Here is a 25,382-nt window from a genome sequence, read left to right as displayed (position 1 = left end):
TACACCTGTGTTCATTAGGGAAATCGGTCTGTAGTTTTCTTTTTATGTGTTGTCTTTGTCTGGTTTTGGTATTAGGAGTGCTGGGCTCATAAAATGTGTTTTGAAATGTTCCCCTCCTTCTCATTTTTTTTGAAAGAGTTTGAGCAGGATAAATATCTCTTCTTTGAAGGTCTGGTAGAACTCATTTGTGAAGTTGTCTGGTAATGAACTTTTGCTTTTGGGGAGAGTTTTGATTACTGTTCCAATTTCCTTGTTTGTGCTTGGTCTGCTCAGGTTTTCTAGTTCCTACTCAATCTCAGATTGTAGTATAACTCTAAGAATTTTCCCATCTCTTATAGATTATTGAATTTATTAGTATACAAAGATCTGCAAGAACAATCCCTTTCCCCTAAATGTTTCAACCTTCCATAACCCCTCACGAAGTTAGAACTACTCCATAAGAGAGAGAGGTAACAAGAGACAAAATATACAAGTATGACCAAAGCTTGGTGTCACCTCAAAAGCCACAAATACTAAATAAAAATGAATCTTTCATGAAGTTGTTCTCTTGTATGTAAGGCACTTCTTAGATTCATTTATGTATGTTTATGATGACCAATCAAATCTGATACTCTGCTGTATCAAAAGAAAACAAAAAATGTATTCCTTTAGTTACGCTGAAGTTGTAGCTTAATAATCAACTGATTTATTCTAACTGGTGGCTTAAATAAGGACTAAAATACACTTATGAGCACAAAACATTTATTGAGTATTTGCGTTATGCTAGACACTGTGTTTTACTCTTTACATGGATTGGCTGACTGAACAACGCTATGCTAGAGGTTTTCAAACACTTTAAGGTTTGAGGCTCAGAGAGATGGGATGACTTAACCAAGTTTATGCAATTATCAAGTGACAGAGTTGGGGTTTAAATTTTGGAATTCTCATTCTAGCAAGAACTGTGCATTTACATAACCCTATATCATTGAAAATAATTGCTAAAATTGAGATAAATGACAACTTTTGAAAGGAGGAATTCTAAGTGGAGAAGCAGAGGGTAGCTAAAGGGACAAGCTGGAGAAAGAGAAATAGGATATAGGAAGAACAACAGCATTATTCAAACCAGAAAATGTGCTGGCATCTGCTCAGGAGGCACCCAGGGCTGTGAATGAACAAGTTCCACTGCCAAGTTGCATGGGCTGCAGATGGTAGAATAGACTCTGCTGCATGCCCCACCCACTGGAACTTCTCAGTGCCCTGGCATTCTGAAAATTACTAACTCTGCTGCAAGGAGGAAGAAATCTATAAGAGTGAAAACCCTGTTGGGAACCTAGGATGATGTCTGATGGGACTGTACCCAAATTTTGATAATATGATAGGAGAAGAGAAGCTGGTTGGTCACTTTGTGTTTTACGACTACTTACGTATGAATATTCCAAGTTACTTTATTGAATAATTCTACTTATCCCGTTTTATATCACAGTGTCTATCATTAAAAGTGTTGTAATAGAGACTCTAGAGTTACAACTGTGATGGTTCATTCATCATGCTGTAGGGGATTGTTTAGTGGATTGTTTAAAAATTCCAACTTTTACCAACTACAACACTCTGCATCCAGAGGGTAATATGCAAGTGGCATTGACTCAGCAGTTCATTGTCTGAATGAAACTAGTTTCATAGAGTTTACTCAGATGGGTGGAGGGTCCTTTGGGCAATGTTTTGGGGGGAAAAAACAACAACAACAACCTGCCTCCCCTGCCTGAATAATGAAGATTCCTAGAACATTTACAAACTTAGAACTTGCCCCAGTTTCCTGGAAGCAAAAGATAATGAAGAGTTAAAGAAATTCTAACACAACCTTAAAATTGCTGATCTATTCTGGCTAGCCTTTCCTTCTTTCTCATTAGCCTTACATAAGTCAATTCATTTCTCCCCTATGCTATTTCTTTTCATTCAACTGTTTAATATGTTGTATTTTAGATGTACATAATAATCTCATTATTTCCTTGATCCTTCTCTATGTTTTTAATCTTAACACTTAAATCAGTCCATTCATCAACATGATATGAATTACTATTTCATGAATGACTCTTTCACTTTATGACTTTATCAATTACTTTTCAATAAGTTACAAATGTTTGCAGTTTATAAAAATAATGCTGCCACTATGTAAATCTGCTAATAACTAGACTAAATGATTCCACCTTTATAAAGTTGCACTCTTAAAATTTCATCAGCTACATTTGTATTAACTTGAAGAGGCCTCTATTCCAGTTGTAATCTCAAAATGTATGTATTACCCACTATATGTCAGGTATTGTTCCCAGAGCTTGGCTACCAGGCTAAAAATAATGTATTTACTGCCCCTGCTGTAGTTTAAGATCTTGACAGACAACCAAAAACTAGTCTTAAGTGATTTTACCACGGATGGAACTTTAAAGTACCTAAAAACAGATGCATTCTCTCTGAGAGCTCAGAGAGGTGGTTTTGTATAGACTTGAAGCCACTTATTTCTAAATGCATCACTTCACAGGGTCTGATTTTCAGATTTGAGCACCTAAGTTTAAATCTCTATATTTTAAGGAAATCTTTAAAAGGTAAGTGATATATGGTTAGATCTACAAGGTTAGGCTTACTGGAATTTAAGAAACTGGAAGGATGAAATTAATATTAACAAAAACAAATTTTATTCATGCCCCAGGATTTTCACATGACAATTTCCTCTTTACTTTTTTCTTCTACAAGCCCATTCCAAGATTTCATCACTCCATTCTTTGCTGTCATCTCTCAGACATTATCAATCTTTCTGATACATACACATTACTCCTCCTTCTACTCTTCCTGGCTTGTAGATGGATTGCTTCCATGTATGCTGACGTTCTAGTTATGACAACGATCCAGCCCTCCCTGTTACAGCTACCTCTGCCATTAGATCACTATCTCCTTCTTTAATACTCACTGCTAATTGTATCTGCTTATTTCCCACACATAATGCAAGATGTGGTCATTTTATTATTATATATATATATTTTACATCATTGTTCATTTTTAAATAATGTTTGCTTTCCCCCTTCCCTCAGGTGTAGTCCCCATAGAATTTCCTTCACCAATTCACCCGTGCACCATCACCTCAGTCCCCTGTGCTCTTCCTTCCCTCCCTCCAATCCCTCTCCCTCCATTATTTACCTCTTCTTTACCTATCTTATTTTTTTAATATCTGTACACAATGTTGATTTTACAAAGGACCATAAAGTACGTCTACAGGGAAACTAAAGGATGATATTGCTGGCATAATGATTTGTAATGTAATATTTGATTTGGCCATCCTCCCCTGCAGGATGTCTCTGGTTTTGTATTGTTATATTACTTTTTACACTGATATCTTATTTGGTTCCCCTATATTCTTGCTATAAGTGAAACCATCCGTTATTTTTCTTTTTCCTTCTGGCTTATTTCACTGAGCATAATTCCTTCTAGCTCCATCCATGTTGCTGTGAATGACATTAGTTTATCTTTTCTGATTGCTGAATAGTATTCCATTGTGTATATATTTCACATCTTCTTGATCTAGTGATCTATTTTTGGACATTTGGGTTGTTTCCAGGTTTTACCTATTATAAATAGTGCAGCAATAAACATAGGGGTACAGATATTCTTTTGAGTCAATGTTTTTGTGTCCTTTGGGTAGATCCCTAGGAGTGGAACTGCTGGGTCATATGGTAGCTCCATTTTTAGTAGACTGAGGAACCTCCAGACGGCTTTTAATAGTGGTTGCACCAGTCTGCACTCCCACCAAATGTGGTCATTTTAGTACTAGTTCATTCCTATTGTATGGTTATATGGAATTCTTTTGTATATTAATTCACGCTTTCTCTATAATTTCACTGCAATTTACCAGTATCTGCATATTTTATTCTGTGATTCTCCAGGTTGTTATTAAGGAAGCAGACATGTAGCAATCTTTAATTATTTCTTAAAAATTCTCAAGTTTCTCCCAACAAATGTCCCATAATGCAAATATTTATTTCCTCATTGGGACTGCAGGGCTATGTACAGGTCTGTCTTCCAGCATTAAATATATCTTTGTAGCTAGTTAGAGGCAATAGAGCCGGAAAACAAGTCAAGAAACAAGGCTTGTTCCCACTCTTCATTCAAAACGTCTTCCAACTAAAATGAGGACAGTATATGGCCAACTGCCTAATATAACCACGCACCTGACTGATGCCCTCTGCTGGTAAGATGATATCCGAAGTAGGATGGTTGGATTCCTGAGCCTCAATACTATCTCCATACATAATGGCCTGAGGACCTCTTAATTCCTTTTTTATTTATTAAATATTCTTGAGTCTTCTTTCTTATTCCTTCCTTTATTTCCCTCTTCTTTACCTCTTATTTTTAAATATCTTGTACACAATGTTGATTTTACAAAGGACCAGAAAGTAAGTCTACAGGAAAACTAAAGGATGATATTGTTGGCATAATAATTTGTGATGTAATACTTGATTTGGCCATAAAAGGATGTCATTTATATTTTAAAAAGGATAGGTATACTAGGAAAAGGAGAAAAAGGGCCCTGCATAGTCACAGGCAGGCAGTAGAGCTGGTCACTTGCCATTTCTTATGATAAGAAAACATGAGCATGAATGCATATAGGTGCTCTACTAGAAGAAAATATTTATTATTCAATATTACAATTGATTATAATTGATAAATGGGAGCCAAGATAAGTTGAGAAAAATTCTTTACAATTTGCTAACATTAGGATTAAGTACCATCTGTTAAAGAAAATGTAAATTTCATCTCCTCTAAAATTAGAAATGGACAAAGATGACCACTCAAACTCCTCCTTACTCACCAAATTCTGAATCTTATGTCTGAATCCAAGTGTTTCTAAAAAAAGACAATGCAGGGCCTCACTGGTGGTGCAGCAGTTGAGCGCTGGGTTGCGAAGCAGCCCGCAGCCTCTGCACCGCAGGTTTGATCCCCGGCCACTGGTGTGGGTCCCACATGGCTCGCAGACCTCTCCTGCCACCCGCTGCTCCCCTCAGCGTACTTTGTCAGTCTGCCTGCTCTGCTCTCCGCTCTGACTCTGGTGAATTCTCTCACCCTCCCGCACTTCTGACTGTACCTAGTGCTTGTATAAATAAATAAATACATCTTTAAAAAAAAAGTCAATGCAATATTTGTCTTTCATGAATATATCAATTGCTGCAGCAGTATTTCACTTAACATTCACCTGTGGCCTGAAAAAAGTTTATTACTGTTCTAAAAATCTTACTTCTGTAAATTCTATTCAAAAACTAGCATTTGATATCACTTCAGTATAATTTCTCAGAAATATAGGAAGTATGGTTATTTGTAATATCTAGTGATCTTTTAAAAAGGGGATATTTCTGTTTTTATTCTATAAGGAGGCAAATTTCTCCACCTGAAGTCATCACATATATATTCTGTGTTCCAGAAATGACTCTATATTAGAATTAAAAAATAAATTATGACTGAAACAAATTTAAACTATTATTATTCTCTTCATCAAAATGAATTTCCTCTGGAATTTTTTCACTCTACCTTTATTTTTGTACATACCTAGAAATTTAAGTGTAAAGTACAGAAGTAACCATTAACTTTCAATTGATAAACAAAAGGGCTCTTATGCAAGACTTGGAGAAAGTAAGAAGAGTCACAATTGTCTGAAATGTAGAAAAACTATTAGGCAAGAGTAAAGGTTGGAATTATTTTCTGTTTGGTTACAAAACAATTAGGGAAAAACCTACATCCACTAAATGAAAATGCAATAACTGTTCTCTGTTTCGACTTTGGTCCTTCTAGAGTCAATTCTCCTTGAAACGGTGTAAGTAATCTTTCATAAACATAATCATACTGTATCAGTCTCCTGTTCTTAAACATCTTGGCTTATATATAGCAGTAATTATCATGGTTTACGAAGTCCTATGGAATCTAGCTAGCCCTCATTATCTTTTCAACAGCATTTCCCCATGTCCCCATAACTCATTCATGTTTAAGATCAATCATGTCTGTTAGAGGAATTGGCAAAGCGCACGTTTGCTGGTGTTTAACCATTTGGGTTTTCCATAGAGAAGTGAGCAGTGCTAATTGTGGGTCGCACTGGATCAACATGATGATTGCCAGAGACAGAATCCAGCAACAGAAGTAAATGATATATAAACCTAACTCTCCAAGAGAGTTCTTACAGACATGCCAGCAATTCAGGCAGGACTTACTCTGCTGATGACATTCCACCAAAAAAACAGCCACGAAACACTTACCTGCAGCCACTATGATGATATCTGCCAGCTGAGCATGGATCTTCAGTTGTTCTTTGGGAGTATATCTGTGAGCTATTGTCACAGTTGCATCACCTGGAAGACCGAAGAACTTCCATTAATGATTACTGAGCTTTTCCAAGTTTTCTGAACACTCAATTTTAGTAGAGTTTCAGTGATATCCTAGGGATAGGAAAGTTGCTTGGAAATGATTGAATCACTTTAAGAGCAAAAGCTAAAGAAGGAAATCTAGATGACATTAAATAGTATATGCTTCAACTGAACCAGTGTAAAATCATATAAGAACAAATGAGGGTGAGTGTAGACCATAACAGAACAAAATCAGGGCTCTAGAAATCCAGGATTTGAAAATTCACTATTGATGGGTCACTACATAGGTACAGGGGATACTCATTGGCTTGCTAATCACACACATAGATAAACACCGAAGACAATAAGGTAAGCACACTGAAAACTGTCTTGTCTATGGTGGGAGCACAGACAAGAGAATAGCTTTGTCATAAAGAGGTGTCAAGGTTGGGCCTCCCCTGGTGGCACAGGTGGTTGAGCACAGTGCTGATGAGCTGTCCGCAGCCTCTGCAGCGCCGGTTTGATCTCGGCCGGCGGGCAAGAGTCCCACATGGCGCTGCAGACCTCTCCTGTCGCGCCCGCTGCTCCCCTCAGCAGTGTATTTCATCAGTCTGCCTGTTCTGTTCTCCACTCTGTCTCTGGTGAATCCTCTCACCCTCTCGCGCATCTGGCCTGTACCCCAGTTCTTGTATAAATAAATAAATAAATCTTTAAAAAAAAAAGAGGTATCAAGGAAGGGTTCTTACAGTGATTTTATTCATATGCTTGACAATAAGTACCTCTGCTACTGCATTTGTACTAGTGAACACCTTGGGCCTCCCTGTTGGTGCAAGGGGTTAAGCATAGCACTATGAAGCGATCCACAGCTTCTGCTGTATGAGTTCGATCCTGGTACCCTGCTGGCCAGGGAGCAACCCACATGGTGCAACAGACCTCTCCTGTCTCCACTGCTGCTCCCCTCAGCATTGTATTTCAGTCAGTCTGCCTGTTCTGCTCCCCACTGTGTCTCTGGTGAATCCTCTCACCCCCCCACTCCCCCCCCCCACACACCTTTGGCCTGTAACCCAGCTCTTGTATGCATAAATAAATCTTTTGAAAAAAAGTTTTTAAAGTAGTGAACACCTATGATTCTAACAGTTTAACAGGCTGGTATTTAGGAATCTTCCTTTTGTTTTCCAAAAGATGGCAGAGTAGCACAAGTATTTTTTCCCATTAAAACAAGAGAAGAACATATTATTTAGCCCAATTATTAGAAATCTGTTCCTTTTAGGAGCTAAAGTTTATCTCCTTTTTTTGCAATGTCTACCATGATTCTAAATCTATTTTTGATGGCAAGACATAACAAGTCTCAACTTCCTTTTCCATGAAACAAATATTCAAATACCTACTTATGCCTGCATCAGCAAGTAATGCAAAACAGCAGACCCAATAGGAGCTAGCAGGTTTTGCTTTGTCATTTTATCCAGAAAAAGGAAGACTTATCATTGCCAAAACATTAACTCATACCATAATCAGGTTAAAAGAGAAGTCACAGGAAGAAAGACTCAGCACTCATTAACATAACAGCACTGATGAAAAGAAGCCTGAGTTCTTAGTTTGAACAAGTACCTCCAGAGGCCTAAAGATTCTGGATTTGAATATATGTATATTTTTTCTACCACAGCTTCTATTGCATCTTTCAGCAAGAAGGAAGGACATAAGCATACAACAAGGCAATCAGATAAATAAATCTTCCTATGTAGAAATTCTCTGTGGAAGCCAAAATTGCACAGCCAAAACGGATGTGACTAAAACCCTTATATAAGAACTTATATGTCGGGCCTCCCCGGTGGCGCAGCGGTTGAGCGCTGGGTTGCGAAGCTGCCCGCAGCCACTTCAGCGCTGGTTGGATCCCCGCTATTCCCCGGCCACCGGAGGAGGGTCCCACATGGCGCGCAGACCTCTCCTGCAGCCCGCTGCTCCCCTCAGCAGTGTACTTCGGTCCTTCTGCCTGCTCTGCTCCCTGCTCTGACTCTGGTGAATTCTCTCACCCTCCCGCGCTTCTGACTGTACCCAGTGCTTGTATAAATAAATAAATCTTTAAAAAAAAAAAGAACTTATATGTCGCACATTCGTAGTACTTAATATATATATATATAAACTTATATAATCTTCTCAAAATACTATGAGAGTACTTTTTATAAGGCAGAAACTAAAATTATTTACATTTTACAAGTGAGAAAACTGAGGAGCAAATGTCCAATAATTTGTCCACGATGATACAAATGATAAAAGGGCCAGACCTCAGACTCACTTAGTCTAACTCCAGTGCTCAAGCTCCTAATCATTTCACTATACAATCTCCATATTGGGCAGAAAGAAAAAGAATTGTTGGAGTTCACAGTAATAAAAATTGAGTTAGCACACATGTGTTTTCACTGCTGTCAACTGAACAGCATTTCTGGGGTTAACATCCTGATTCTTTTAGGAAGCCATTCATAGTGTGCACTTCTTTTTCCTAACTGATAATTCTGCCTTGAGAATTAAGGACACAGTAGTACTGATACGAGGTCTGGTGACAGAAAGCACATGCACCTTTAATACAGAAAGGATGGTTTAACTTCTTTTTTTTTAACGATTTATCTATTTATGTATACAAGAGCTGAGGTACAGGTGTTGGAGGTGAGAGGATTCACCAGAGACAGAGTGGGGTGCAAAACAGGCAGACTGACTGAAATACACTGCTGAGGGGAGCAGCGGGCGAGACAGGAGAGGTCTGCTGTGCCATGTGGGTCAGCTCCCTGGCCAGGGATTGAACTCGTGTTGCATTGTCTGCGGATAGCTTCATAATGCTGCAAACTAACCCCTTGTGCCACTAGGGAGGCCCTAACTTTAATTTTCTTACCACATGTAAAATGACAGAGGCCTTTTTCACATATCTTAAAATAACACTGTACTCTTGACTCCTGAGTTGCATTTATTATGTCTTCTATTTTGATTTCAGCTCTTATTTCTGCATTAGGTTATTTAAATAAGTTTAGACATAGCTAAGTACACTCAGATCTGAGCCTTCTTTTCATGCTTAAAATGAACCCGACTTTAACATCATATCTAGTGAAGACCTGGCTATTCAGAGTTGCTTTTTATCAACCCTTCAATTATCATCCAAACACCTTGTGCCACTAGGTAAATTACAATTAAGAAATATGACTTTACTTTCAATTAGTCAAACGCCATTTGAAGCTCACTCCTTTAAAACATCTAACTCAGAATTCCTTTGAGATTAAGAAGATTAAGAAAGGCCTACTGAGTCTAGACCAGCAGAGTCTCTAGATAGTTTTAAAACCTGGGGAAGGCTATGGGGAGTACAATTAAGAGTGAAGATTGTATATGGTAATTTAGAAATGCCTATTGGTCTTCTAAGGAGAACTCTCATGTGGACAATCATTAAAATATAGGGTGTACAGACTACATGGTGGATATAGATGGTATTTCATACTATGGGGCTAGAAAATAGGTGTAGGAAATGACTATGGAAAAAAAATAAGCTTTGGGCTCATTTCAGTGTTTTGAACATTTGTCCTTATACTGATTACATTGGAACCTTCTATAGAGTTTTCTAAAAAGTACTGTGATTTAATTGTTCTGTGTTCTGTAAAGGGACAATATTTTTTAAAGTCCTCAGATGATTCCAATGGACAGTTAGGGTTGAGATTCACTGGCTTAAAAGTTAGAAGAGGTGAATGATCCACAAACTGAGAAATTGAGAAGAAATGTCTACTGAGATAAGGGAAATGATTGCCAGCCGTAGTTTCAATCTGTGCTTAAGCAGTAAGAAATACCCTATAAAATGTGGCCATTCCTCCTCCAGCTAAGCTTTTTACAGAAAGTTCTACTTCTCCTTTGTAGCACCTGGCACAATTACAAGGAGTTAATCATTCATGCTTAATTGTTTAATGACTGTCTTTCCTACCGGGCTATAACTCGAGAACAACGTATGATTGTCAATGGTCAAGAGGTCAATGTATGATTTATTTACCATCATATGACATACTTAGTGACAAAGAAATCATCCCCTCTGAAAAAAAGACAGTATTATGTATCAGCAGCTAAAAAAAAAAAAAAGTCAACTCAAAATGATAGATCCCCAAGGATCTACCAGGAAAACTGTACTCTCTTACTTAAACAAATTTCTTTCCTCTTTCCAGTTTCCTGAGGTTCTCTCTCCTCTTCCTGAACCATTAATGATGTGATTCTTGAAAGAAGAGATGTTTAAATTCTACTTTTATATAAATGCCTGTAATTTTAAAATAGGAATTAGCATGTGGTGATCACTTAACCACTTCTCTCCATCCTCCCCTTCCTGCCTGCCACACAGATATTTTTCAATAAATGACATTTTATTTAAAATCACTGTACTATGATCTTATTTTTTGAAATACTTGCACAGGGCCTGGCACAGAAGGGAAACTAAATAAACTTTGATTAACTGTCTAACTGGTTGCATTGTTATCAACTACTGCCACGTCCTGCGCTGCAAAAAAATCTAAGACGACAATGGAACTGGAGGGGATTGTGCTAAGTGAAATAAAAAGGCAAAAGACAAATACCAGAAGATTTCCTTTATATGAGGACTATAAAGAAACAAAGCAAAGAAACAAAGCCAACACAAAACAAAACCTAGAAATCTGACTGCAGAATGGAGACTACCAGAGGGAAAGAGTGGGGAGTGGGGGTAAAAAGGGGAGGGGGCTCCAATGGACAATGGTGAAGAGTTATGGGTGCTTTGGTGGTGGACATAGTGTGGTAATATAGCTATGAAGAAGGGTGGCCTATACCTCTAAGTCATATACAATGTTGTAAACTGAGATCACCTCAATAAAAAATTACTACAATTTTTTAAAAATGCAAAGGACAAAAGACTTGTTATTGAGAAGTTCATGTTCACTATGTGTAGAAAAGAGGAACAAGTAGACAATGATAGCCAATAATTGTGATGTACTGTGATGGCAGCATTAACAACATGCAAAAGTGAGGCAACCTGAGCTGCATCTTGAAAGATAAGAGGGACAGGGAAGAGAACCACAGAGTGATGGGAACTAGCATTCCATCCTCAGGGAACAGGATATTTAATGGCATGGAGGCATAGAAGAGGTGGTGTGTTTGGGGAAGCCTGTATATAAATCCATGGAGCTTCAACATAAGGTACCAGGGAGAAAGTGAGCCAGGGACTGGCTGAAAGGTCGGATGGAACAGATTCCAATATCTTGTGATATTGAACGATGAGGCTTATAGACATTAGAAAAGGGATGCTTTTTGCTGGTAGTAAAACAAATGGCTAGTATTCTAACATCATGGGAAATCAGAGAAAAGGAAAGGAAAGATAATGATCTAGACTTCATTTTATACTTTAATTAACGTTGAATGTTGGTTTCAACATTGTCAGGGTTCTGATGTGAATACACATAAGATTTCCTCAGAGCAGTGCTTTTCAGATACTAGTGGCTGAATTAGGAGACACTGAATATGGAATCGTGCTCTGATTATTTAGCTTGGAAAAGGAAACTAAAACAAGCATTTGCGCTTTTCTACCGCCTTGTACTACACAAACTCAAAGTTGTCATTTAGTAAAGTCCAATTAACAGAGGCATCACAGATCTCACAAAACAATATTCTCAATGTCTTGCCATGCATATTTTTAAAGTGGGGTATTCAGTGAGAGCAGCAGAGATCGCATGTCTGTAAACCACCCTGCCCCAATTTGGCAATGGTTGATTCCAAAGAGGCAGCAAATGTCCTATTCCACTCCACTGCCAACAAGGTTGAGTCTCAAGGCCAGTCACATGATAGCTTTGTGCAACTTCTGCATTCCAAGGTGTTCCTGTTTAGCTCCTCTCTTTGAAACCTGACCATGCCCGCCCAATCTGGCACTGGGCTGAGCTTAATCACACACACCACTCACATGGTGCTGCACTGTCTCGATCACCCACTCTTGTATTACTACCTGAAGCCGCCTCCTGGAGGTGGGTAATAATGCTCCCAAGTTGGCAGAAATGTTCATTTCTACAACTGTGGCCAACTTTCACAAAGGAAAGGTGTTTCACTGGCATATTGTCTTGTAGTTTTCAATTTAGAAAGGATATCCCTTGTATAAAAAAGCCCTGAAAAGTTGCAGCTTCAACACAAAAACTGAACACCAATGCAAAAGCAGTGCTTTGAGCAAACAGTCCAAAGGTGAATCCTGAAGATGCAGACTCTCATTTTCTGGAAACAGAGGACTACGTCTTTTCCACCACTGTACATGCCAGTGTTTCCTAGCGAATAAGCACTGAATGAAAACTGCCTAAATGGAATCAAGATCATCCTTGTAAGCAAAACCAGCAGGTTGCTGACTCTTTCAAAATGATCTTCAAAAATGTCCCAGTATTAATGCCACTGTTTTTAGTTAAAGGAGGAGCATGTAGTAAAATCCACAAATGGATCGTTAGGACTGTGACTCTTGTCAACTAAAGAAATACAATGTGAGCAGAATACTCAACATTGTGAGTGTCATTAGAACAAGTTCTGTAGATATGAACAGGCTAAGTTAATTCCCCATTATATCCATTAGCTAACAATGCATATGTAGTCACTGCACATAATTACTGTTCTAACAGACATGGACATTTGAATTATTAACTTCCCCACAGACTCCAAATCTTCAATAAGTAGTTCTCAACAATTCATTATATTAATCATTTATGTTACCACACTTGTTAACTATGCATGAGATTAAACAACTCTGTGTTGCAAATTGTCCAACAGCATTTTTAATATAATTTGTTACCTTTTAGATATTGTAATTATAATGGTAACTATATGTGCTGCTATATTAAGTTTAAATTTAACCACCAGATTTGTAATTATCAGTACAATAACAATTCAATTTTCAACATGTAATCAAGTGAGAATATTTTATAACATAAAGTATAAAATACTTAGAAAGTTAATATATTTTATAAATTCTATCAAGAAATTAGCATATCTTTTGATATTCACAAGAAAAAGTGCAAAGTATGATTCAGTGAATTATGATGTCATATTTCTAATCAAACACTTTATATTTGACTTGACTTATATTTATAGAATTGGTAAACTCAATGTTTATGGAAATTACCACAGCAAAGACCAAATTTGACCCCAAAAGGCAAAGTCTATCAGAAAAAGCAAGTGAATTGTAAAAGTTGAAGTAAAACTTTATCAATGCCATGAAAACTGTGTTTCTACCACCAGATTTGAACTTTCAAATAGTTCCTTAAAATTAAGGTGTCTTAAAGTTTCTAGAGTTTACCATCAGAGCTTTCTTTACTATGAGTTACCTGTAAATTCTGATTTCTGGTACTATTTAATTCTTTAGGCTTAGGAGGGGAAAATAATATGTAAGAGCCTAATAATTCATCATTTTAGATACATGATATGCAATAATGGAGCTTATTTTTCCATAGTGTAATGTGGTTTAAATAAATTATTTCATATGTACCATGTCAACCAAGATCCTAAAATAAGTATTTGAAAATTTGGAACTCACTAAAAGATCAACACTGGAATTCATTAAAGTTAATAATTATAAGAAATTATTTTATACTGGTTTTGTGCGTGTGTGAGAGAGAGCACAGCATGTGATTTTTATGATGTATTACTGATTTAAAGAAAATATATAGACTCAAAGAAGAGAAAATAGGAACAAAGGAGCTATACATTTCTAGTAACTCCTTTATTCACTTTCAAAGCATTCATGTCATTAGACGATGAATAAAGGAAACAATCATTTGCATAAACCTCAAAATATTCTAAGTCATATTTTCAAACATCTTTACTTAATGATCTTAAGAAGCAAGAATATTATAAAAATACACAGACTCTCCAAGTCCTACCTACCTCCTGGTCGTTCATGCTCTCCATCAGTGTGCAGAAGCATTGCAATAGGCATCCCCACATTCTTGGATCTTCCAGCCACTACCACGTTTTTCCCAAATGTTTCAATTCCTTAAAATACACAGTTTGATTTGAATGAAAAATTAACAAGAAGGAAATTAAACATTTGAAGAGCCAACCAAAACATTCTTTAAAAGCCTCCAGCTAAATTTGAATTATTGGTTGTCCTGTCTATAATGTGCCCACATTATTTAAAAATATTTCAGTTTATCATCTATTCTCTGACTATGACCTCATTAAAGACCACAAATACTTTTACATTGCCATTAAATTACTTTTAAACATTAAGCTTTGCATTAAAAGTTGGAAGCACAGAGACTTAAAATATATTAGAATAAATACTAATTATAAATTAACTACTGCATAATGGGGTCAAACTTAACTGTCGATCAAACTGTGAGCAACTCTGCACAAAATGAAGTGCAAAAAACCTGTTTCACCAAATTTATGCATGTTAGTCCATATGAGAAAAGCAGTAAACTTATGGACTTAGAAAGGTATGGAAGATAAACCTTGCAGATTTAATACTCTTTACCTCTTTTGAGTATAATTTCTTCATAAGAAAAATAAAGAAGATAGAATTACGGTATTTCTATATACTTTCTAAGAGTATGATTCTAGAACCTGTTTTCCCATTGGAAGTTTTCTTTTTATTATGGTTAGAAAACAATATATTAGAAAGGAGATGATAATGCCAGAACGAAAGTGACAGTAATGAAAGCAGGGGAACCATCAATCTAAAAGTCAAAGTGGAGTCAATTAATTGAGTAGGACACTTTAAGGGTTTATGAGAAAACTATTTAGAACACAATTAAAGCATAGGTGTTTATCATGAAAAGCTAGGTCCTAAAAAGATGATTCAAATATGTTCAGCACATTTTGTTTTTAAAGGTAGGGAAAAAGGGCCTCCCTGGTGGTGCAAGGGGTTAAGCACCACACTGTGAAGCAATCCTCAGCCTCTGCAACACGGGTTCGATCCCTGGCTGGCCAGAAAGAAACCCACATGGAGAGGCAGACCTCTCCTATCTCGCCCGCTGCTCCCCTCAGCAGTGTATTTCAGCCAGTCTGCCTGTTCTGTTTCCCACTTTGTCTCTGGTGAATCTTCTCACCCCCTGCATCTCTGGCCTGTATCCCAGTTCTTGTATGATAAATAAATAAATCTTAAAAAAAAAAAAAGGTAAGGAAAAATTAATACATATTGGGAAAATGATATTAAAATACATTGTTTAAAGTTCAAAAGTAAGGAGACAAATCTACTATTTGAAAAATTCATTGATTACAAGATGCAAATCAGTTACATGTAACCTGGGATGTATTCTTTATTTTGGAATGTTCTTTGACTTCTATAACTCTCTGTCTCTATACAGATTGAAGTTTTATATTTTATCATATTCTTAAGAGAACTGAGCTGGTTCCACGTACAAATGCTCAGCTGGACACTTACCACCCCTAGCCCATATACCAGAAGTTACCGACCTGTTCTTTTGAGGATTTCCCAAACAGCACAGGCAGTGGCAGGTATGAGACAATGCTGATCAAGGCACAGTCTTCCCATATTGATGATATGAAATCCATCCACATCTTTTTCAGGGGTAATTCCATTGCATACAGTTCGCTCATCCACATGGTCTAAAAAGTAAATAAAATTAATTCAGTTTTACAATTATTATTAATATCAAAATCCAGAAAAAGAAATCTGAGGGCTATAGCAAGATCACTTACGTCAGTTTTAATAAAAGTGTGAAAGCATTACACTTAATTTTCTTGCCACCAAAAGAGTAAGCCAAATTGTTCTTGCCTGATGGAGATAATTAACTATGGTAACAGTGTATGTAATTACAGGGCTAGAAGTGACAGGTCTGGTAAGATGGAAAATTTTGTGAAATAAAAAATTTATCAGTTAGATCTAGGAACATTCAAGTAATAAGTCTTTGTCTTAATAAGTTTTCAAACTTAGAGGGTTTAAATGTATATTTTTCCTCTCTAAGACATTTTTTGAGTTGAACTTCTATTAAATATTTCTATCATGATGAATTAAAAGGTCTTTGTTAATGTGAAAATAGTCATACCATCATTAGTGCTTATATTTCTACTGATGACATAGCAAAAAAGCAAGTAACACACACACACACACACACACACAAATTTCCACCTGAAACACTAGCACAGGGGAATCTAAAATATCATTGTGGTTTCCTATTTGGAAGAAAAAGAACATAACTTGAATAATGAGTTAAATGAGAAATGAATGACAATCATCTCTTTCTGAAAAATAATACATAAATATAAGTATTCTATGCAGAATACTTAGATTATCCTAAATCCAACAATTAGCTCATGTACATAGCACACTGAAATAAAATTGTAATTGCAACATAATGTTTCTTTGCCCATACACTATGGATGCCATTTAGATATATTAGATATGTATATAAACCTAAACATAAAAGCTAAAACGAACATCTAGGTGAAAACTTAGAATTTCTGTGCTAGGTATATTTTCTTAGATCATAAGAAACATAAAACATTAGAAGAAAAAAAGATCAATTTAGATTTCAGAAAAATTAATCTTACATTCATCAAATCTTATGCTTTCTTAAAGATACCTTTAAGATATCTTTAAGATACCTTTAAGATATCTTTAAGAAAGCAGACAGGCAAACCAAAGATTGGAAGAAAATATTTACAAATCAGGCATTTGACAAAGAACTTATTTCCAGAGATATATAAAGAACTCTCAAAGCTCAATCATCTCAAAATAAATAATTCAGTTTTTGAAATGAACTAAATAATTAAACAGGCACTTTACAAAGGAAGGTAATCAAATGAGCAAGATGCATGTGAAAAAAATCAGATCAGTGGTGCCTGATGGGGAGGATGAAAGTCAGGGACAGGGATTAGGTGACAAAGGACAGTAAGGCAATCTTCAGTTGATATTCTGTATTTTCACATGAGCTTAAGTACATGGGAACTTAAATTTTTCAAAACTTTATGGAATAATACACTTAAGATATGTTCATTTCAATGCATCTGAAATGCATGAATTTAGAGCTAACATAAATTATTGATACAAATTTCACATAAAAATGTAAATCTTGTAACTCATTGAAATTTTGGGGTATATTATGTTCTTAACTCTGAATACCACAAAAGTAATATAGATTGACAAATGAATAAATGGATAAATATGTAACAAAGCATGTAGAACAACATGTAAACAATTACCAAATCTAGGTTAGGGGCATATGGGTAGTCACTGTGCCGTCTTTTAACATTTCATAATAAAATGTTGAGGCGGAAAAACAAAACTACATCTTACCCTCAATATCCCAACCCTCTTTACTATACTTTTTTCTTTTTCCTTCCATAGCATATGAACTTCTAGTACAGATATTTGCTTATCTAGTACTGTTTTTTTATAGTCTGTCTCTACTATTATTCCACAAGAGCAGAAACCTTCATCTTTTTTTCACTGATATAATTCTAGCATAAAGAACAATGCCTGGAATACAGGCATAGTGGAATATACTTATTGAATAAGTGACTATGACTGCTCCTGATTTATAGATAAACTAAAACAAAATTAGAGGACAAACGGGGACAATAGAATAGGTTGTCATAACAAAATGATGTCCTATCCATCAACTTTCAAAAACATAATGAAAAACCAAAGGTTGCTATCACTGAAATCTTGACTTGTCTGTATCTCTGCATCTACATTATTAGATACCTGGCACTATTATATCCTGTGACAAACTTTAATGGAAAAGATTTATGTTTGTTTGTTTTTCAGTCCTTTCAGGACTTGAAAACCAGACATTTCAGGCAAAGTTTTAGGCTAATAGTTTCAGTTCACATTCTGAGTATGAACATAGGCCCTTGAAAATTCATATATTCACACAATAAATTATCTACTGCTTTTCTACATCATGCCCAGTACTGCTCTAGGGAATAAGGTATACAAGTGAACCAAATAAAGTTCTTAGCCGCTGCAGTTTATAATCTAATGGAATAAATGCAAGACTAAACAAATTATTTAGCTATAGCCTCTTAAAGAGTTAACTGTTTTTGAAAAGCAAATGACAGAGAGAGAGTTTTGGAAGCTGTGTTCATTGTTCTCAAGCCAATAAACAATACTAAGTTACACCCTCCGGGTTCTACACTATGGTTTCAAAACAAAAAATACTTATCAGGTTCCTATCACTTGCCCAATATCATTTAAGAGTTGTTTCATCATTGTGGAGTAAGGGGATGAGGAAAACACTCAGACAAGTGTGTTATTCTAAATAAGCTTCTTTTACACACGAAAAAGAGACGCTGTGTTTGTGGGACTCTGCTTTCAAACTTCTCAGAGGCAATCAGTCTCAAATTGTTTTCTAACTAAACCTTTCTTTCCCCAGTACCCCGAGCAGAGTTATATATAGATAGAATTTAAGGGGTATATTTGTTGGAATAGTAAATAAACACATAGAAGTCTTGGTGAAAGGGTTTCTCTTTGAAAACTTTAATAATCAAGATGTTCCAGTGTCTTCTTGCATGTACTATTTCTGACAGGAAACCTGTTCCTTCTTTTTATTCCTCTGCATGTCACGTAATGTTTTTTCCCCTTCTGCTGCTTTTGATAGTTAATAGTTTTTCTATCACACTGATTTTGAACAATTTGATTATGGTATTCTTTTATATAGTTCTCTTCATGTTACATTGAGTTGGAGTGTGTTGAGTTTCTTTGATCTGTGGATATATAATTTTGGCCAAATGTGTTTTTTAAATATAAAATCTGTCACTGATAAAGAATACTTGATTATGTAAAGCTCTACAAGGATCTCATTTTCCTCCTTGTAATATATAACCATCTGTAACACCTAGAATCTATGAAAACTGCAGTCAAGAGTGGAGGGGGCACAGTAGCTTTTAACCATCTCTGTCCAGCAGTAACTCAAAGAAAAGTCATTTCCCCTCACACTGCAGTGACCAGTATTCACATGGCGCTAACCTCGGTACTAACGGAAGCTGAGAATTGTGAATAGTTGGAGAACTTTGTCTGACATAGTAAAAAGCAGATATGAATAGAGAATAACAGAATTAAAATTACTTCAGATGGTATGGCCTGGGAAAGGTTCTCTAAGGTAGTTGTGTTTTAATACCTGAAGCATGGAAAGAAGTCAGCCCAGGTATGTTGGAAAAGTAAACAATGTAGTTAAGAGATCAGAGGCCAACGCCCTATTCAGATAATAAATGTGCATTTTCCTAGCATGCCCTCTTTATGTAAACACTTTAGTTATAGGAAGCTTTCAAGGATAAGATCCCCACAACCTCAATCAGTGATAGTTACTCACTTTGAAGAAGAAAAATATAGAAGAATGAGACTTGAATAACAACAATAACAAATGAAGTGGCTGAGAAACTATGGAGTCTATTCATTCTTTCAATAACATTCACTAAAAGTTTGCCATGATACCAAGATGGATTTCAGATTATTGACCACAGTTCTCCCTGCTTTAAAGGAACCTCCTTTCTACTGGAGGAAACATTAAGAGAAAAATTAATCAAATATTTTATGTGAGCTTGCTCTGAACACAAGAACTGGGGTTCTTCCCAAAAAGAAAGGGGATGCTATAACAAAGGTTAAATCAAATTTTATAAATAAATAAAATATCTTACAACAAACATGAGGGAGTCTAGAGTAATGAAAATTTCATATTCTGATCAAGAACATTAAAATTGAGTAGTAAGTATTCTTCGTACGTGAAGAATTTGGATTTGGGTCTTGGCCCCATGATCACTAGCAATTCATATCACCTCTCTGTGCTTTAGTCTCTTCCTCTGTAAAATGAAGAAGATATTTCCGCTCAAATGATTATTTTGGAGATTAAATAAAATCACCCATATAAAGGAAAACCCACCACATAGTAAGCACATCTTACTAGCTAAGGCTGATACGGTGGTGAGAGCCCTAATTTAATGTTTCATTGGAATGGCATGAGCGACCAGTCTGCCTGTATTAACATCCTAATGTAATTACTTACCAGCTCTGAGACCTTGGGGGAAGTTATTAACCTTCCTGTGCCTCAAACACCCTCCCAGGAAAATGTACTTAATAATTTCTCCAACTCTACAGGATTACTATGAAATTTAGTAAGTTCATAAATGTAAAGTTCCAGAGACATAGGCAATTCTCAAAATAAATGGTAGCCACTGTTATTTTTTTTAATCTTACTGGCTTTTCAGCTAGATAAGAAATTGTTCTTTCTCTGAGCAATGTGATATTTGTTAGCTCCAAGGTCCCTTTGGCTCTAAAAATGAGCACAGAACATGGCAATTTAATAAAGATAGATCACTAGTGCCATCTAGCGGATGATTGCTAATAAAGTCAACCAAATGTAGCCCTTAAATTCAAATGTGAAAATAATATTTTAAGACATATAAATTCTATAATATTTAAGACCAAATTTAAATGTAATTGTCTGGGAATTTATGACATGTTTGAAATAATTTTTCTATTCATATAAGTGTAAGTGGGGGAAATTTCAAAAACCATGAACTATAAGAAGATGCACTTTCTCTTAACCAGACATATACAAGGGCATTATCATGTACCTGGCAGAGGTAGCTGAACTAATATACCACTGACTCTCGGGTCCATGTTCAATTGATCAGTTATATCCAACAGTTCTTCTTGAGAAACATCGTTAGGTTTTAGAATGACCTCACTACAGATACCTGAAAGGAAAACACAGAAAGTCACTTGACTAACAAAGAAAGATTTTTCATGAATGGTAACACACAGGGTATGACTGGTTTCCTGTGTTCCTGATCCACTGAAAGGAAAGAAAGGCTCTTCTACTAAAATGATGCTCAATGAACCATCAGGAGGGATTTGTCAAATAGAACAAATGCTTTCTTGTGATTGACATGCATTTTGTGGCCCAGTATCCCACGTGGCAAATCGCACTTATTTGTGATAAGTTACTGTTAGTAGATTTAAAGAGAGTAGAAATACCACCAGCACCACCAGCACCATTAGGCCAAGTTTGACAAATTGAACAAGCCAGGTTTATCATAGGATTAAAGCAAATGTAATAAAGACAACACTTTAACTGCAAAGCATGGTGGTGAAGTCTCAGCTCTATCAAGCTATCACCAGCCACTGGCACGAGTTCAATCCCTGGTCAGGGAGCTGCTCACACGGCACAGCAGACCTCTCCTGTCTCACCCACTGCTCCCCTCAGCAGTGTATTTCAGTAGATCCGCATGTTCTGCTCCCCACTCTGTCTCTGATGAGTCCTCTCATCTCTGTACCTCTGGCCTATACCCTAGTTCTTGTATGCATAATGAAATAAAATAAATCTTTAAAATAATATATATAAATGTAAAGTGCTTCTCTCACCATAGGACCTGAAATCACACAGAACTGTATCTCTGGAAAAAAATTAAGAAGAAAAAAATGAAAATAAATATAAACTTAAGTAGCTAAATAACTATAGTAATACATCTTATCCAAATAGCACTTATTTGACAATTATCACTCATAATATTATAAGTGACACTTTGAAGTAAAGTCAGAAAACATGACTTAAAATCTGGTAGAATTAAACATCCCCACCTACAGCAGAGGCAGCTCTGATCTTCTTCCTGACGTATGTATGGCTCGCCAGGTTATCACCCACTAAAATGATGCTGAGGTGAGGTCTTCTGTTCCCCAGGGAAATCCATGAATCCACATCTCCTTGTATTTCTTTCTGGATTTTTTTAGCCATTTCAGTTCCTGAGATAATAATGGCATCATGTCTATGAAAAACAAGAGAATAAATGTAGCACTAAAAATAATAATTTTTAACCGCATAAATTTATGACACAAAAATGAACAGACTATCAATGATTCTCCAAGCGAGCAACCAAAATTCATGTTTGTCAAGTATATTTGACACCCATTCTTCAGGCTTACAAAAATATTTCATAATTTGTGAAGGCTATCAACTATGATTTTCAGTTCTATATTATAATTTATGCTATTTATTACTTGATAACTTTTGTATATATTTTAATTACACAAACCACATACTCAAGATTTGTAGGAGCTCTGCTATTTTTTCAAAAAAGGCCATGTCTAGTTAAAACCAGCACCCATCCTCAATGTCCCATGCTATGCTGTATGTAAGTCTCATGATGCCAAGACTAAGTCAATTCACGCTCAGTTGACATATCCTACAAAAATCCTGAAGTCAATCAAGATGGAAGAAAACAATATCCCATGGCCTGGACAGCTCCATGACAACAACTTTCCATGATTGTTATTGATTATGGTGTGGACTAGGTCAACAAGCAGATGGTTGCTATTCCCACACCCATGGCATCACGGTTAATGCAAACACTTTGCACAAAACATTGCTTCCTCACAGATTGTAAGTACTTAAGGAGATAAATTATGCTATATTTTGATAGATGACATAAATCTATCTCTGGAACAACACAAAGAAATGCTTTCTGAAAAAGTTTTTCTGTTCTCCATGAAGTCAACCTTAAAAGTTGTGTCTTATGTGTCCCTTACTGTCTGTCTATTTCTTAAATACACCTGATAATGTATCAGACAGTTTCTTCTTTCTGTTGCCCATCCTTTCAATACTGAAAGGTCCAGGGCCTCCCTGGTGGGGCAAGGGGTTAAGCACAGCACTGTGAAGCTACCCACAGCCTCTGCAGCACGAGTTCAATCCCCAGCTGGACAAGGAGCTACCCACATGGCACAGCAGACCCCTCCTGTCTCGCCCGCTGCTCCCCTCAGCAGTGTATTTCAGTCAATCTGCCTGTTCTGCTCCCACTCTGTCTCTGGTGAATCCTCTCACCCCCTACACCTCTGGCCTGTACTCCAGTTCTTGTATGCATAAATAAATAAATCTTTTTTAAAAAAAAGGTCCCAAGAAAGCAAGATCTGTAGCATATGATTATTATACAAATGCCAAATTTAGATCATTGAATATTGTAAAGGAGAGGAAAAGGAGGAGAAAGAAAGGCCAGGACAATAAAGATAAAGGAAAATCTTATAGCATTTTAATTTTTTCTAGTACCTGTACACATTTTATTTTTTAAAGTGAAAGACATCAGGAATATCAGCCAAAACACAAAATGAAAACTTGCTGCCCCATCCAAATAAGTCAACTGCTCTGTAATAAGGTTGGTATATATTACAGGTAGAAGCAGATCAAGAACACTCCATTTCGGTGTCATACCAGTGGTCCATCCAGGCTCATACAATTTTGATGTAAGTCATGTTCTGCTAAGAAGTAATTTCTAAATGTGGTCTATGGATAAGCATACACCAAAATTTCATGAGAAGCTTGCTGGAATTGCAGACTCCCAGACCCCATGACTGCACCACTATTCAGAATTCCTAAGGGGGTGAGTCAAGGGACCTGCCCATCTAACAAGTTCCCATAGGTGATTCTTGTGCTGGGCCATGTTTGAAAACCACTACTTCAGTTCAACACAAAAATATATTTTAATATATTTTAATAATAAAAATATATTTTAATAATAATTATGAGTAGATAATTAATGAACAAATAAACAGATGAGATAAAATAATTAAATCTAGAAACAATTTAAATAAATTCTACTTTTTTTTTTTAAAGATTTATTTATTTATTTATACAAGCACTGGGTACAGTCAGAAGTGCGGGAGGGTGAGAGAATTCACCAGAGCCAGAGTGGGGAGCAGAACAGGCAAAGGACCAAAGTACACTGCTGAGGGGAGCAGCGGGTGCAGCAGGAGATGTCTGCACACCATGTGGGACCCTCGACCATGGCTGGGGATCACACCAGGGCTGCAGAGGCTGTGGGCAGCTTCGCAGCCCGGCGCTTAACTGCTGCAACACTGGGGAGGCCCAATAAATTCTACTTTTGATTCTTCACTAAAATCTATAGTTTTCAAAGACACGGCAGATAATGGTAAATTCATTGTATCAATCTTGCTACACTGTTATATGTCTTTATTAAAGTATAATTGACATAATACATACATATAATTTTGTTATACATATACATATATGCTTTAATATACGGATTACTTGGGAAACCTACATTACAATCAAGAAAATGAATGTATCTATCCCTTGAAAGTTTTCTTATAATCTCATCATTCCACCTATAGATATGTAGTCTATCTCTGCTATGCCCCTCATTCCTTAATTAGCAACCACTAATCTGGGTTCTATCACTATATTTTAGTTAATTACTATCATGAACTTTATAGAAAATGAACTCATGCACTATAACCTCCACTGTCACCAGTTACTTCCACTCAGCATAATTATTTTGATTTATTCATGTTGTTACAAATAGTTCATTTATTTTTATTGTTGAGTAGTTTTCCATTCTATGGATGTACCAAAATTTATCTGCTCAAGTTTTATTAATATTTGTGTTACTTCCAGTTTCTAGGCTTAACAAATAAAGCTGCTATAAATATCCATGTATAAGCATTTTGTGCACATTCCTTGAGCAAACATCTGGGAGTAAAATGACCAGGTCATATGGTAAATATATGTTTAAATTTGTAACAACAAAACAAAACAGCCTCAATCTGTTTTCCAAAGTGATTGCATCATTTTACAGCAGCATATGAAAGGTCCAATTGCTCCACATACTCACCATCACTTAGTATGTTTAATTTTAACTTTTAGACATGCTAGTGGCTATCTGATAGTATTGTGGTTTGAATTTGAATCCCCTTAATGAATAATTATGTTGAGTATCTTTTAATGTGCTTATTTACACTCTGCCTAACTTCTTTGGTGAATTCTGTAATTTTATCTTGTACTTATTGTTTACTAGGTTATTTTCTTACTATTGAGTCTAAGAGTTCTTTGTGTATCTTAATTTGTCCTTTGTCAGACATATGATTTGCAGTATTTCTTCCTAGTTTTTCTTTTCAGTCTCTTGGGTATTTATAAGACCACTTCTTAGTTTTGATGAATTTCAATCAATTTTGCTTTTATGGATCAAGTTTTTGGGATTGTTTATAAGAAATCTTTGCCTAACTCAAGGTCTCAAAGGTTTTCTCCAGTTTCCTTCCAGAAGTTT

At 36.2% G+C, this 25,382-nt stretch overlaps 1 protein-coding gene across 3 annotated transcripts in view; it reads right to left on the bottom strand.

The window, feature by feature from the left end:
• MTHFD2L (methylenetetrahydrofolate dehydrogenase (NADP+ dependent) 2 like) overlaps positions 1-25,382 on the bottom strand; it is a 97,052-nt gene that overhangs the window by 58,678 nt on the left and 12,992 nt on the right. For all 3 annotated transcript variants that reach the window (XM_037529112.1, XM_037529111.2, XM_037529109.2), the window contains 5 exons: positions 21,910-22,094; positions 20,904-21,026; positions 15,783-15,935; positions 14,250-14,357; positions 6,267-6,359 (listed from right to left, as the gene is read on the bottom strand). In XM_037529112.1, the coding sequence (XP_037385009.1) occupies positions 6,267-6,359; positions 14,250-14,357; positions 15,783-15,935; positions 20,904-21,026; positions 21,910-22,063 (631 nt within the window). In that variant the 5' untranslated portion in view covers positions 22,064-22,094. The remainder of the gene's footprint in view (positions 1-6,266; positions 6,360-14,249; positions 14,358-15,782; positions 15,936-20,903; positions 21,027-21,909; positions 22,095-25,382) is intronic.

Source organism: Talpa occidentalis, unplaced genomic scaffold (assembly GCF_014898055.3).
Source record: "Talpa occidentalis isolate TD23 unplaced genomic scaffold, MPIMG_talOcc4v2.1 talOcc4.6, whole genome shotgun sequence".
Lineage (NCBI taxonomy): Eukaryota > Metazoa > Chordata > Mammalia > Eulipotyphla > Talpidae > Talpa > Talpa occidentalis.
This window is presented reverse-complemented; position numbering and strand designations above follow the sequence as displayed.